Genomic DNA, 16,660 nt, shown 5'->3' with positions numbered 1-16,660 from the left:
TGTCCATATCCTTGTTACTCAATCTGTGAACCTACAGGTCACTTTCTTACCAATCCCGTTAAGTTCCATATGTGGTTCAGTTCTCCACCCCAGCACCTAATGCCTCTTCTAAAATCCTCATCTCTTAGTTCCTCATCATTCTTATATCTCATGCCTTCAGTATCCAGTTTACCTCAGTGATGCACAACAGTAATCAAACACTGAGCTTCCCCAACCCAACCATTTGCCTCAAATTCTAGAATTTTTAAAGATAGTCCTACTGTTGGCTAACACTTTGATTGCTTATTTCAAATCATAATAGCTACTCAGAAGTAATTAGATGTTGTTTGTATTAAGAACGATTTATAATTTGGATTTGTCACTAAATTGGTTTCTTTTATGATTAACATAGTGACCTCCCCATACAAATTTTCATGGTAAAAAAACACCAGCCTATGACAAACACCACCAACCACATCAAATATTAAACACTCCAAATAAATGACTACCACCAAAACACAGAAATCTTCAGGTCTTTGTTAATCAGAGAAAGTCCTTTTTTTTTTCTTCTTTTCCCCCCATGTACTGCATTAATTCTGTATTAAATTGAGGTAGGATTCTGATCTTATGTAAATTGTGTTTATACTTCTGAATTCTATTTGGAGTAAATAATAAGAAAATGAAAGAAATTAAGTCTACCTAATAGCAAATTACCATATTTACCAGTAGAAACTATTGTCTGTCCCCAAGCTATCCAATCAGGATATGAATCACTACCCTATTGTTTCTGAAGGCACAGTAATATTGTGTTACATTGGTGTATCACAATTTGTTTAGCCAATCTCCAATAGATAACCATCTACTTTGTTTCAATGCTTTGCCACCCACCAAAAACACTGCTATAAATCTATGTAATATATTCTTACACATATGTAATAGTATATGAGACATTTCTGCCTGTCTTTTTTGAGGTATATGCATATGCATGAAATTTTTGGATTAAAAAAAGTATCTACAGTTTAATCCCTTTTTTTAAAAGTGTAATTCAAATTACTTTCGAGAGGATTTGGGCCAATTTATAGATCCCCCACAAGTGTAAAGCATACCTGTCTTTCTGAAACCCCTTCAACATTGACTTATTCCCATTTTTGAAATGAAACTTCATTCATTTTGATTTACATTTATCTCAGTTATTTGGTGAGGGAAGTTTCCATATTCAGGAATTTCTACAATCTATAACTATTGTGGTTTCATGATTTTTGTGATGGAATTGTCTCAAAGAATTCAGAGTCAGACCACCTCTAATCCAAGTATAGGCATTTATTGAGATTGACGCTTCTCATGAAGTGGGCTAAGTTCCTAGAGGAACCAGCAACTTTAGTGAAAGCAAGATGGATTTTTATAGGGTAAAGATGCAATTACTTAACAGAAATTATTCATTAAGGGATTATGTAATAGGGGAAGATTCCCAGCCTCAGTAGAAATGTGCATGCCATTACCCACAATGCATACAGAAAAACCCATTGGGGGGGTATGTATGTATGATAATGATATTATAATTATCCTCTCTATGTCATAAGTTCACCTAAAGGACAGCTTTTGCTATTACTAGGCAGGTGCTTACTATGGGAAAGTCCCTTCTATTGTTTTGGGGTCTACATCCTGCTTGGCCATCCTGGTGGTGGTGTTTTTTGATTGGCTGAGTATTGTGGTCCTGTCTCAGACCAGATGGCAAGGACTAATATAAGGAATGGCTCTGGGGGCAGTGGCTAACTAGAGGCAGTGGCTGGGATGACATTACATGGTCATGCTTCCTGTTTCTGTGAGAAATATGAGTTCATGGACATACCTGTTGTTCTAATGAGCAGTGAGGCTTATGTGAAGAAATTAGGATATTGAGTGGGGAGGTGGGCAGGGGCTAGGTAGGGGCAATGGGCTTACTGTTCAGTGGGGCCTAAAAGAAAGTTAGAATATTAGGGCTGGGGACAGCTTTATTAGGATTCCATCATCATCATCAAACAAATCACAATTTTAATCACAGTGTTTATTCGTAGAATAGGACAAAATTGTCATAAACTATAGCTTCAAGGTTTAAAGTTCTATATATAAGAAAGAATTCCTTATAGAATTATTAGATGCTAAAGCAGAAAAAATACAGCTGCCTTCTGAACTATCTTTGCCAGTATTAAAGTATGATAAAGATTCTTATGTGTTGTACGTAATTTATGTGATACATGGCCTAACAAAGAGCTAAAGCCTTCAAATTCCTTATGTGATATATATTTAGTCCTATAACCATCTTCAATGATGACTATATAAGTTGGCTGTGTCTACAAGCTTCAAATTCATGAATAATTATAAAACTGTTTGCATGCATTTTATTTAGAAGTAAATAGCTGTGAAAGTCTTTTAAGCCATCACATTTCCAGAAGGTGCCTCCAAGTATTTAATGACTTGAAGAAGTAAATGATAGTAAATAGATAGTAAATGTAATAAAGTGAGCTTCTCTGGCAGGTTGGGAATAGAAGGGGGAATCTTAGTTTGAAATAATATAAAAAAGTTCAAAACAGAAAGCATTGGTGGCTTTGACTATCAAATTCAGCTCACTGATGCAGAATAGATAAGATTCGAACGGATCAGATTAAAAAACTGCCTTCATCTTGAAGTTGGAGAATTGCCTGGGACACTGAGATGTTCAGTGGCTTGCCAAAGATTTTGCAGATAGTGTTTCAGATAGGACTGAAACCCATAATTATTCTCTGGAAAGAAGGCTATGCCTTTGCAATAACTACGAATCCACTGAAAAAGAAAAAAAAAGAGTTATAAAAATCAATTAATCCAGTGATCAGACTAACACCTACACTTAAATGATATTTTTTTAAACAAAGTCTTTTAAACTTTTAAACAAAGTCGTTTTCGGCTGCCTTTTGGGGGCCATTATTACAGCTCTTCAGAATCACTGCTCTCCCCCCCCAGGGAAAGTAGTGATAAAAGTAGTGGGTCCAAAATCCAGGATATTGTTCATCCAACCTAGGTGATGACCAGTGCTGAAATTACAGACACTGCTGAAACAGCAAAGATTGGATTTAGCTCAACGTCTTGAAACAATGAACTGAATTTCATTTTAAGTGGCTACTAAGTGCCAGGCACTGAGGATACTAGATTTGGACTCAGAGGACCCAAGGTAACTCCTGGATCTGACACTTACTGTCTGTGTAACTTTGGGAGAGCCATTTAAACTCTCATCTATAAAAGGAGATGAAACAGTTCATGCTTTCCAAATGTATATATGTATGTGTATATATGTATACATATAGGTATATATGTGCATATGTATATACACACATACATGCATGCATGCACACACACATATATATGTATAAAATATGTATGTATGTGTGTGTATATATATACACATGGAAGCAGTTACCTGAAGGATAAATGGCCAATGGATATAAACTAATAGTTATTAACACTATTGCCATATATTGAGAACCACATGAAAAATTGCTTATTTAAAGAAAATTGTTATTCCAAGTCAATAAAAGTTTATGATATTTAGAAAATATTCTTAACTTTGATGTCAATTTCAATATGAACTCATAATTTTTGTGTAATATATCCCTTTCTGGCATATTTACTATCAGCTTTATACAGTTTACATTGTAATAATGTGTTCATTGAGGTGGCTCAGGGACGCTAATATATGTATACACATTTGATTTCTTTTAACCTGAATGACCTTTAAGTGAAGAATCCCAGAACCTTTTGGCATATATATCAACTATTTAATAAATCAGATTGGTTTTTTTACTACTAATTAATCATGTATTTATTGAAGTATTTTACTTGGTACTTTGTTTCTTTGGGAAACAGAAACATACACAAAATGTGTACTCTGCCCTCTGAGCAGTTAGCATCTAGTTATTGAGGCAAAATTGAAATAAATGAAAAAAGAACAAATATAAAACAATATATACAAATGATAAATTATCTCTTTTAGAGAGTTATATGGTTATGAATCATGGAATACCATAATTTCTAAGGAAAGAAGGTTGGTGAGTATAAATAGAACAAATGATGTGACCAGTGACAAAATGCTTGCAAAAGGTGACAGGAAAGATATAATCAAGGAAATAAATGATGATTAAAAATCATTTGGTAGGTGTAACTAGGTGGCACAGTGGATAGAGCACCGGCCCTGAAGTCAGGAGGACCTGAGTTCAAATCCGGCTTCAGACCAAACACTTGACACTTACTAGCTGGGTGACCCTGGGCAAGTCACTAACCCCAATTGCCTAAAAAAAAAAAAAAATTGGACCATTTGTATAGTGAGAGTAAGGGATAACAGATAGATAGGGCACATGCTGTGTTAGATTTAGAGATCCAAAGGAAGCGTCGTCCCTTCCCTAACACCATTCTTCTACATATTGAGTGAACGTGGAAGATTTGTAGATCAAAGAATCTTAAAGCAGTGAGGCTTTTAATTCTACCGAGTAACCCTTGAGGTAGTGCAATCTAATCTATTTTACAAATAAGGCAACTGAAGCTCAGAGATTTTAAGTGACTTGTCCAAGATCACACAGGTGAGTAGTATAGCTGAGATCTGACCTTTGACTTTAAATCTAGCAGCATTATTTTAATAGACATGGTTGTAAGGAGAATACAGATTCATCATAGTATTGAATTACCAAAGTATATATAAATTTCAGAAAATTAGGTGATGAATGAGGGTTAAATCATTTAGGAAATGCTTTTTGGATGTTGGATATTAGTACTTGAACAAAGATAATATAACTAAAATAATTAGCTTTTTTGATTAAACTTTGACATATAAATGTTGATATACTATATTTCTTCATTTAGATTATAAGCCCTATTAAGGCAGGGACTATGTTATATGCTTTTCTGTGTCCCTATGGCATCTAATACTTTCCCCTCTACAGGATATTGACAGGTGAGACATGAAGTGTCTACGATTCCTGTTAAATGGAGAAACTCCTTCAATTTATGTATATCTAAATTAGACATAGAAATTACATGAGATTTATATTGAAGTACTTACCCAGGTTCATAAAGTAAGCTAGGATTTGAACCCAATGATCAGCTCTCCATCTATGTCACAATGCCTCTATATCATTGAAGTTGCACATAATGTACCTTTAATATATTTATTGAGCTGAATTTGATATTTACAACCACCAATGGTTTCTTTTTTGAACTTTTTTATGTTATTTCAAAAATCATTCCATTGATAAAACATTTTAAAATTTTATTTCTAGGGGACAAGTGCAAAGCTACTGAATTCAGCAAGATGAAAAATAGGTTCTTAGATCAACAAAACCAGAAGTATGTTACACAGGAAAATGAAAACCCACCAGAAGATGAAATAGTTCGGAAGAAGCTGCTGGTGGATCAAATGTTTAAATATTTTGACTCTGACAACAATGGACTTGTAGACAGTAATGAACTATCTCAGGTAAGATCAAGGAGTGAGTGTGTGAGTGTGTGTGTGTTTTTATGATTAGGACAATAGGAGTACATATAATATGTATATATATGTTTATATATGTAATATATACAGAGTACATATATGATATATCATTCCTAGATAACTAAATCTGTTTATATTCACTTTTATAAAATCATTAAGTATATTAGTTTAGTCAGTATGATTAATCATATGATTATTGATTAGATTCATTATAGTTTTAATATTAAATATTTATTTCACATTATTTAAAAATTGGTTATCCAAATGTGGAAAGTTGGATAAATATTAGTTTTAATATTTGAGTATCTAGGACATCCAGTTCTCTAAATATTCTGAATTTTTGATTCATTTAAAAAGCATGTATTTTAAGCTTCTACTCTGTATAAGCTTCTACTCTGTGGTACACAAAGGGTATGTGAGGATAAGAGTGTGAGAAGAGAGTAACAATATGTATTTAATCTAAAAAGATAGGTTGGAATCAGATTGTGAAATATTCAGTTCATTGTTACCAGAATCAGGGGAACCATTTAGGAGTCTAACTCTCCAGTTCATTTCTAAGGTACTGGCAGATTGAACAAAGGTTAACAGTGGAAATGAGAAGAAAGAATTCAAGAACTATCATATAAGAAGAATATATCAAATTGGGTACTGGAAGGATCCAAGATGACTTTGAGGTTATTAATTTGTAGGGTTAGGATAATAATGGTACCTGAAACTTGCACCCCACCCCTCCAAAAAAAAGAATTTTGGTATCTACAATGTCTACTGATGAGGATGCTTGTGTATATTTCAATGCTCTAAAGATCTGTAATTTTGTCACTGTTGGCAAACCCACCAATGACAGAGTACAATGTCAGGCAGTGTGGTGTAGTGGAAAAAGTACTAGACCAGGGTGGGGAACCCGCAGCCTCGAGGCCACATGTGGCCTTCTAGGCCCTTAAGTGTGGCTTTTTGACTGAGTCCAAGTTTTCCAGAACAAATCCACTTAATCAAAAGATTTGCTCTGTGAAGTATGGATTCAGTCAGAGGACTGTACTTGAGGACCTAGAGGGCCACATGTGGCCTCAAGGCCACAGGCTTCCCATCACTGTAACTAGACAATATCGGGAGACATATTCAAGTTCTGACTCATTTCTAGCTGTATCATCATAGAAAAGTCAATAAATACTCAGAACCTCAGTTTCCTCATTCGTAAAGTAAGGAAACAATACTTGTACTGCCCATGGTACAAGAGTCTTTAAAAAAAAAGTTTTGTAGACCTTAAGCACTTACATAAATGTAGGTAATTATTATTGCTGCCCTTTCCAGAACATAGATGAGTTTCTGTTCATGAGTTTCATCTCTTCTTTGTCTCTCTGTCTCTCTGTCTCTCTCTTTCTGTCTCTCTCTCTCTCTCTCTCTCTCTCTCTCTCTCTCTCTCACACACACACACACACACACACACACACACACCCCAAGATTGAAGTTGCAGCCTACATGGATGACAGTTGTATTGATAGGGTAGTTCTCTTTTTTAAAAAAGGCAGTGTCATACGGTGGAAAGAACGCTGTGTTTGTAGTCAGATAATTTGGTTTCAAATCCTTCTGCTACCTGTGTGATCCTAGATAAGGAACTGAATCTAGCTGTTCTGTAAAATGATGGAATCAGATTAGATCACTTCTAACATTCTTTTCAGTTTTAAAACTTTGACCTTGTCTACAAGAGAAATGGGAGAAGTAAATGTGAGGCAGAAATATTGACAGTTGAAAATGATATTTGCTGCCTTCCCTTACCTGATGAGTATTGAGTAAGCATGGTTATATAGGAAAGTAGTGGAGGATAGTTTAGCAACAATCCCACCAGCAGATGAGACAAACATTTTTTTTTCCATTGCTAAATATAGCACTAAAACATGAAATCTGACCCATAAGGAGATGTCTTGAAAAAAAAAAAGATGGATAATTCAAAAGATGCTAATTTCTCAAATTATGAAATGTCATATACAAATTTTAACAAACATAATTAAAGCTCATATTTAAAACAAAAATTAATAATTATTTACTGTCATTATAATATTGTCATATTATTTAGGATAGTTCATTTAATCCTTTATTTGGTATTTGTGAGGGGTAGGTGATTTTTTTTTTATGAAAGTTATTTATTTTTAGTTTTCAACATTCACTTCCATAAGAATTTGAGTTCCAAATTTCATCTCCATCTCTCCCTTCCCCCCACCCCAAGATATGGCATGTAAATTGATGTTGGCTCAACATATACATTCATATTAAACCTATTTTCACATTAGTCATGTTGTAAAGAAGAATTAGAATCAAAGGGAGAAACCATGAGGTAGGAGAAACAGAGAAACAGAGAAAGAGAAAGAGAGAGAGAGAGAGAGAGAGAAAGAGAATGCAAATAATGTGCTTCAATCTACATTCAGACTCTGTAGTTCTTTTTCTGGATGTTGACAGAATTTTCCATCATAAGGTCTTTGGAGATGTCTTAGATCCTTGTATTGCTGAGAAGAGTTAAGTCTATCAATATTAGTCATCGCACAATGTGGCTGACACTGTGTACAACATTCTACTGGTTCTGCTCACATCACTAAGTATCAGACCATACAAGTATTTCCAGGTTTTTCTGAAGTCCACATGCTCATCATTTCTTATAGCACAGTAGTATTGCACTACATTCATATACTACAACTTGTTCAGTCATTCCCCAGCTGATGGGCATCCTTTCAATTTCCAGTTCTTTGCCACCACAAAAAGAACTGCTGCAAATATTTTTGTACATGTGAGTCCTTTTCTCATTTGTATGATTTCTTTGGTATATAGTCCTAGAAGTAATATTTCTGGGTCAAAGTGTATGCATACTTTTATAGCCCTTTTGGGCATAGTTCCAAAATGATCTCCAGAATGGTTGCAACTCCACCAACAATGCATTAATGTTCCAGTTTTCCCACATCTTCTCCAGCATTTATCATTTTACTGTTTTGTCATGTTAGCCAATCTGCTAGGTGTGATGTGGGACCTCAGAGTTATTTTGATTTGCATTTCTGTAATCAATAATGATACGATAGCATTTTTGAGCGTTTTTTTATATGACTATAGATAGTTTTAATTTCTTCATCTGAAATCTGCCTGTTCATATCAATTGGGAAAGTAGGTGATATTTTAATAGAATTTTGGATAATTAGTTGAAATCTAACTTCATGAGAATTATCTATCAGCTGTATGGGATTTCAAATCCAGGAAGAGTCTACAAAAATTAAACATTTTCATCTGCACTGAATGAAGCACTGGGGTTACAAATACACTTACTGGAGATAATATCAATCAATAGATGTTTATTAATTGCCTGCTATGAGTCAGGCACAGGGCTAAGTGCTGAGGGATACAAAATGAGATAAAAGACAATGCCTGCCATCAAGGAGCTTACATTCTTTTGGGGGAGACAACCCACTCTATAGTATATACAGGATAAACAGGTAGTAATTAATAGAGGCAAAGCACAAAAAGAAAGAGGGGTTATAGAAGGTTTCTTGTAAAAGAAGGAGCTTTATTTGGGACTTAAAGGAAGGTAGAGATGTTAGTAAGTGAAGTGGAATATGGGGTGTCTTCAGGTGTGGGGAACATCTGGAGAAAATGCCTGAAGCAGAGAGATAGAGTGTCTTATTCATGAAACTGTCAGGACTCCAGTGTCAATGGATTGAAGGGTATCTGTAGGGGAGTAAGGCATAAGAAGGCTAGGGGAAGGGGTTTGGTTAATGAAGGCCTTGCTTTGAATACCAAAAGGAGCATTTTGTATTTGATCCTGGAGGCAATAGGGAACTACTAGAGTTTATTTAACAGGGGTGTGGTGGTGGGGTGACATGGTTGGACCTGCACTTTAGGAAAATCACTTTAGTGGCTGAATGAAGGACAAGGATGTATGTATATATGTATGTATGTATGTATGTGTGCATGCATATATATTGGATAAATACAGGGAGAATAAAAGAAAGGAGAACAGAAAAAAATCTTTCAACTGTTTATCTAATTTAGATAACTTAATCTACCTTAGATTAACTTAAAATCACTATTCTATTGATTGCCTTATCTCTGACTTCCTTAAGTAGGATGAAATCAAGGTAATTTGGCTCTTGAACTCCTGGCCTCCACTTCATACCAATATTCTACACATGTTAGGTCTCAATATATTTTTATTTCTTACAAGAAGAAGGATTATGTTCACAACTATGGACAGCAGATTTTTAAAAATTGTTATCAATGTGTGAACCTAAGTTAAATTTATCATCTGGAGTCAAATCTTAAAATAGAAAATGGAAGGTCTGGTCCCTGGGAAGGCAAAATAATTAAACTAAGGGATTTTGAGCTGTATTGGAACTTAGAATTTATCTAGTGTGTAACTTCCTTATTTTACTGGTTGAACTTTGAGGCCCAGATATGTGAAGTGACTTATCAAAAGTTACAGAGACATTACATAGAAGAATTGGGATTTGAATCCAGCTTCAAATCCAGTACTCCTACTACATCAAGAGTTAGGGCCTCTTCCCTTCGCGTTTCTAGAATTTCACTGGACACTGTTTCTTCCTTTTGATCCAACAGCCAATCCCCATCTCTTCTACCTTGTTACTTACAGATATAAACAACAGGGAGATTTTCTGATGATTTGTTGTATTAAGTCTCTGTAATTTATTTAGTTCTGTGAGCATAACCAGTTCCACCAAATTCAACCAACTGCATGTCCATTTCTTTATAAGAACTGATTTGTAAGCTTTTGTAATCTGCTATTTTACTGTTAAGGAACATATCCTTCACTTATGTGGCATGGTATAGTGGAACTTTGAGTACTGGTACTCATATTTACTAACATTATCCAATGTTAGTTTATTACAGTAAGCTAATCACTTAGACTTTCTTAGATTCTTATCACATTTGTAAAGTAATTAGTTATAGTTATACTGGCAAGTAGTAAGCACTATACACATGTTAGCTATTTATTATTATTAACATTATCATCATCAACATCATCATCTGCAAAATGTGTGTACCTACTTCATGAGGTTGTTATGAGGATGGTGCTTGATAACGTGCAAAACTTTCTAAAAATATGTTATTTCAGCTATGGAACCATTAGACTTGTACAATAATAATAGGTAGCATTTATCTAGCACTTTAAGGTTTGCAAAGTGCTTTGCAAATATCATCTTATTTTATCTTCACAACAACCAGAAGAGGGAAGGGGGTCTATTATTAGCCCCATTTTACAGATGAAGAAACTGAGGCCAACTAAGATTAAGTGACTTGCCAAGGATCGTGTAGCCAATATGTGTCTGAAGCTCAATTTGTAACCATGTCTTCTTGACTGCAGGTCTGGTACTCTATATCACTCTATCTGCTATGCCATTCAGCTCCCTCATTTGTACCCATGTAGTTGTGCAACATTATTTCATCTGAATTTGTATATTTTGGGAAAGCAATTAATCATGTTAAGTGAAGGCATTGCTATATGCAGTAGAAACTTGTCATTTTTAAAACAGGGGAGAATATTGGTAGCGCCTCTCCTTGAGTTACCCTGATTCAAGTCTTTAAATTCTAAAATTGGGTCTTGGGGATAGGGTGGGATAATATTTCCCCCATGAGCCAGGTTTGAAGCAGATAAATCAACCAGAGCACTTGTTGAAATAGAGTTCGTGCTTCCCGAGTTACTGAAGCCCAAACATTTGTCCCATTGTTGCCATTAAATCATTTTCCAAATTATTCTTGTTAAACTTCTCCCAAAACTGTCTAGTCTGGGAGAGCCTCCATTTGCCAAATCAATGGAGTTATATCCTGCCAAACCTCTTATTCTCTCATTCTCAGAGGGATTTCATTTTAGCTTGGATATCAGACCTTAGGATAGATTTCCTCCAGAATGGTATTCGTAACCTCACTGAGAAGCTGTGGACAATATAATTCTCCAGGACCCTGGAATTAATCAGAACTTGAAGAGATCCCTAAAACTAGGTAAACACTTTCCGTAGTGGGACTATTTGTGCATATCTTTTCTCAACCTCTGGGACTTATTTCCCTGCCTCTGAAAATCCTTCTTTCTCTAGTTGGATGCTTTCTGAACCACAAGGCCAGGTGAATATGGACCTTGGATTGAATAAATAGACAGACAGACAGACAGATAGACAAATAGATTGATTGATCAATCGATAGATAGATAGATAGATGGATAGATAGATAGATAGATAGATAGATAGATAGATAGATAGATAGATAGATAGATAGATAGATAGATAGATAAAACCCTACTTTTCTTTTAAGGTTTAACTGTATTTGGGGAGACTAAGGCCTCTGAATTACGTTTTTATACACATGAGAGAGAGAGTGAGGCCGGTGACTTTGCCTCACTTAAATCCAATTCACTTATAAGTCAAGACATCACCCTTCTGAGGTCAATGGTCCTCTTTGAGAACAAAGAACAAGTAACAACAACCTTTTTATACACATGCATAATTACACATGTATGTAATCTATAGATAGACACACATATATATAATTTACAGTCCTATTGACAATTGATTTAGGATCATGAATAAAATGTGTATACACACAAACTACATTATTCGTATTATATATATTATAGGTGCATGTATATGCACACCTTAAAACAAATTCTCAAATCTCCTTATAAAGTACACTTTCTGAAAGTCCTTAAGCAAAACAGCCTAATTACATGATTATGACTGTTATATAGGTCATTTTCACTTCATAGCTTACTGACTGTTAAAAGTATACATGCATGTCTTAACTTTGATTATGATGGTACCATCATAATCTGTTCTCCTGCTGTAGCTATTTTATATATCACTTGGCTTCTTACTTCACTCTATATCATTTCATATAGCTCTTTCCACATTTCTCTGAATTTTTCATAATTATTTCTTATTGTACAATAAATTTCTATTACATTTGTATGCTATAATTTGGTCAGCTATATCTCACAAATAAAGATATGCAGAGAAATGCACCCAAGTAAATGACTCCCTATAATTGCCTCACAGTGGCACAGAAACTTCCCATCTGGCTTTCTTGCTCTTCTTTCTGTCAACATACTCAGTCCTACAATCATAATATAAAGGTAAGTTTAAGGACAAACAGGAAAGAGGTTTAGGCTACTTTTTTTTCTTTTATATTGCTGTTCAGAAGACCTAAAGTACGAGTGAGATTGATGTTCTCATTAGGACCATGGTCAGCAAGGATTTTCTGTTTGCCTGTTCTCATAGCTTAACTATCCCATCTTCCCTAGCATATCATAATTTTGTCAAGTACATTACCCAAATCTAGACATATCATTATATAAAATATTTCCCTGATTTCGTTTACTAGTCTAATGACCCTGTCCAAAAAGGAAGTGAGACTAATATGTGACTTAACTTTTCTGTGAACCCATTTGAGTTCTTAGTGATTACTGGTTTCCTTCCTAAGTGCTCAGACATTATGCACTCATTTGAGAATTTTGCCATGGAATAAAGTTCATCAACTTATAATTTGAAGGCTTTACTTTCTTTTGCCTTTAAAAAAATGAACCAGCATTTTTCCTGAGGCCTGCAGAGTATCTCATTTTCCAGGATAATTTTTCCCCTTAAAATTCAACTATCAGTACAATGATCATAACCTCACGTCAGATTTTACTTTACTAGTAACTATTAAGTGCTCTCTTACCATCTACTACTTTTAATATAATTATACATTGTATCTATCTATTTATGTGAGAACATTAAAAGTTTTTATATTTGGAAAAAAATTGGTCCTGTGATTAGAGATGATGTATTGCTTTTATGATTTCATTTAGGAATCATTTGAAAACATCAACAATCCATTACATCTTTGTGGATGATTGACAGTCCTGTTGAGTTAGGATCAAAAGTAGAATGTTGATTATCTTTGAATGTATTAAGACTTAGAATACTAAAAGCCACCTTCCAAATTCATTCTAAAAATGGCCTTGGCCATAAATAGGTTACACATGTCATCTTGACATATTAAAAAAAAATTCATCTTATGATTTGAAGGTTTCAAGAATGAAACTTATTAAAAGCCTCCAATTTTATAGTAGCTTTCACATTCCATAGTAATACTTCAAAGATGGTCAGTCCCTGCAGGTAATTGAAAATGAATAAATAATAACTTCTCCCGTAACTTAATTCGTTAACATGGGTGTACATAGCATCAAAATTTGGGAACTAGCTTTTCTATAAATTTTAAATTAGAAAGCAGTGTAAATCAAGAAGTGACTAACTACAATGGTAATGGAATATGTTAATAATTTTCTTATCATTAGCAAAAAGATGTCATATCTAATTACACAGAACTGTCAGTGACTGATATGCTGCTCAAGTGTATGCACATGAATAACTTTGTATCAATGTTCTTATTAATGCAATGCAAAGACCTTCGTAATCATACAAAGATAAAACATTCTGGAATTGTGTCGGTGGATCCCTGGAAGAGTGATCTGCTTTGCTAATGAATACAAGCTATAATGAACTCTGAAACACAGATTTACTGGCACTGCCCCAGGCTCATCACCATGTTGGCTGCATTGTGATGAGTATTTAGCTATCCCAACTCCAAAAGACACTCTATTAAGCAGAAGAAAAGTTTTGATCAGTATAGCTAAAGGGGGAACTCACAAAAGTAAAATCAAAGTTTCTTAAGGTATCAGATGTTTATAAATCACATGATAACTCTGGTCATTGTGAATTCCATCATTCTTTCTTTTCATACCATTCACAGGCTTTTGCCAAATGCTTCCATTTTCTTCCTTCACATAACTAAATCTTTTTTGGTTCTTTTTTTTTTTATTATTATAGTGTTTTATTTCCTTTCTTAGTGAAAACAACAACAACAATAGTAATGACAACAACAAATAACAGTCAAACAACCCTTAGAATAGTCTTTAAAAAATATATCATTGCATATATATCACCTTTACCCTTTAGTTTCTCATGGTAGACTTTTCATTTGGGGTCATCAAACCATTTATCTAATTCCTTGAAGCTTTTCCTATAGAAGCAATCAAGTTTCTTCTGCACATAGTTTTTTTTTTCATATTTTCTGAATTTTGTTATTTTTTTCAATTTTTATTTAAAGCCCATTTGGAATTAAGTACAATATATCTATAATATTTTCAGGAAAATATATAGAAAAATATTTTATAATTAGAGTAAGGGAATAGCATGCAATAAGAAGGCATAATTTCAAAAAAATTATAAATCTAGATTCTACTTAAATTACTCTGGACAATAATTTATCCTCACTTGAAGAGCTTAGGGGTTTCTATTGTAATCCTATTACACAAAGAATTTATGTTGCTTTTGATATATTTTTATGAAACTTTTTTAATGTACAAAATTTTTCATGTTTCCTTGGTAGCTGCTGGTTTCTATTATATTCAACCAGAAATGAAAACTACTTTAGTCAAAAGTGATGATGGTTGCTGTATATGAGTGCCAGTTTGAGTTTACTATCCTCTGAGACAAAGCTTTTCATTTCTATAAGATGATTCAACTCTTCACACTTGTAGAATTGTTCACATACAGAATTATTTCTAGAATACCAAATGGTATTGTAAAATCGGTCTGTAAAAATTGGTCAGATTTCATTGAAGAGTTATATGATTAGTTCTAAGTCACCTAGTAAACTGCCCTTATATTTGTGACCTTACAAGTTCCTTGCAATTTAATAAATTATAGACACCTGGCATTTTTGCCAGCTGCTTTTGTCCTGGATAAAATGCTTTTCAATGAAGATGATTTTTTATATTGACATTAAAATATCTGCACCTTTCCAAATACATGTAGAACTAGACTGAGTAGGCACATAATAGATGTTTACAAAATATGCTTTACAGGACAATAAATGAGCAGTAAGGTAGATACTATAGATATTATCATCTCCATTTTATTGATGAGGAAACAGAGACTCAGATAAGTGACTTGCTCAGAATCACACAAGTAAGAATTGGCAGAGTCAAGATTCAAACCTAGCTCTCCCTTGACTCCAAATTTAGTGACTTATTCATTACTTCTTCAAGATGTGACAGAAGGGGAAAGTGAAATTCTTTGTTTCATAAGTGTCAGTTTCATTAACTTAACATATTCATTGATCATCTACCATGTGCAAATTGAGATAGTAAATGTTGTGGAGAATAGAGAAAGGAATAAGACATAGTCCTGGCCTTCTTGAAGGTTATGTGTGAGGTCATTTGTTGTTTCTGAATTCATTTTTCAAGGTTGTCCTTGTTCCCTATTCTTTGAGATAATTTAGAACTGGTTATGGTGAAGCCTATTATCCTTTAGCTTTTGTATTAAAAAATAATTTTTAGTTGGTTATTCCCACAATTTCTTAGGGTTGGCTATTTGTTATCTGTCATTATTAGAGGATGAAGGATTCTGTGTATACAGGAAGAGATTTAATGAAACAGAAGAATGAAAAGTATTATTCATAAAATCACTAAAGCAGTGTGGATAATTTGGAATTGTTCTTTTACAAACAGTAAATCTTTTAAATAAAATACCATAACTGCACATTGAAAAGTAGTTGATCTCCATCAGGCTTAAATGATGCTATTGAAGGTCAGACATTTTAGTGACTGACAGAAAGCTAAAATAATTTTCTACTTGATTAAACTTCTGAAAATAATGATGGCTTGGGCTTTGCTTGATTTTTATTTTTTAAATTTAGGTGTGACATTTTATATTCAAACAAAATCCTCCTCAGAGAAGAAAATTCTCCAAAGTGGAATGTATTCTAAAGCAAATCAGGATATCAGTGTATCAACTGAAGTAAATTTAACTAGTGAGGTCTCTTCCTATTCTTGTCACTAGTTACCCTTGAGGGCTGTGTCGGTGGAAAAAAATAGAATCATAAAAGCATGTACATGTACATGAAGCTTCTATAACACTGCAGAGATAAAAAAAAAAAGCAGAGCCAGCCCATGACAAAATCAAGAAAGAGGTGAAATTTCTTCTAGTCTGTCCTTTTTGCTTTCCTTTCTCTTTTAATGATATCACTTCCTTTGCTTCCCAAGAATAACAGTTTACTAAGAATTCTCAAGACCAGTGATTCTTACCCACTTCTGGTGATTCATGAGGGCAAAGCTAAATTTTCTCAAAGGAAGCTGAAAGCATTGCTAGAGATTTTGAAGTC

The 16,660-nt window shown here is 34.1% G+C and overlaps 1 protein-coding gene across 3 annotated transcripts in view; it reads left to right on the top strand.

Moving 5' to 3' along the window:
* FSTL5 (follistatin like 5) overlaps positions 1–16,660 on the top strand; it is an 856,262-nt gene that overhangs the window by 412,741 nt on the left and 426,861 nt on the right. For all 3 annotated transcript variants that reach the window (XM_027866922.1, XM_027866921.1, XM_027866920.1), the window contains exon 4: positions 5,262–5,458. In XM_027866922.1, coding sequence (XP_027722723.1) covers positions 5,262–5,458 — 197 coding nt within the window. The remainder of the gene's footprint in view (positions 1–5,261; positions 5,459–16,660) is intronic.

The sequence above is a fragment of the Vombatus ursinus genome, unplaced genomic scaffold, assembly GCF_900497805.2.
Source record: "Vombatus ursinus unplaced genomic scaffold, bare-nosed wombat genome assembly UNPS02014784.1, whole genome shotgun sequence".
Classification (NCBI taxonomy): Eukaryota; Metazoa; Chordata; class Mammalia; order Diprotodontia; family Vombatidae; genus Vombatus; species Vombatus ursinus.
Note: the sequence above shows the minus strand (reverse complement) of the source record. Positions and strands in the feature narration are given on the sequence as shown.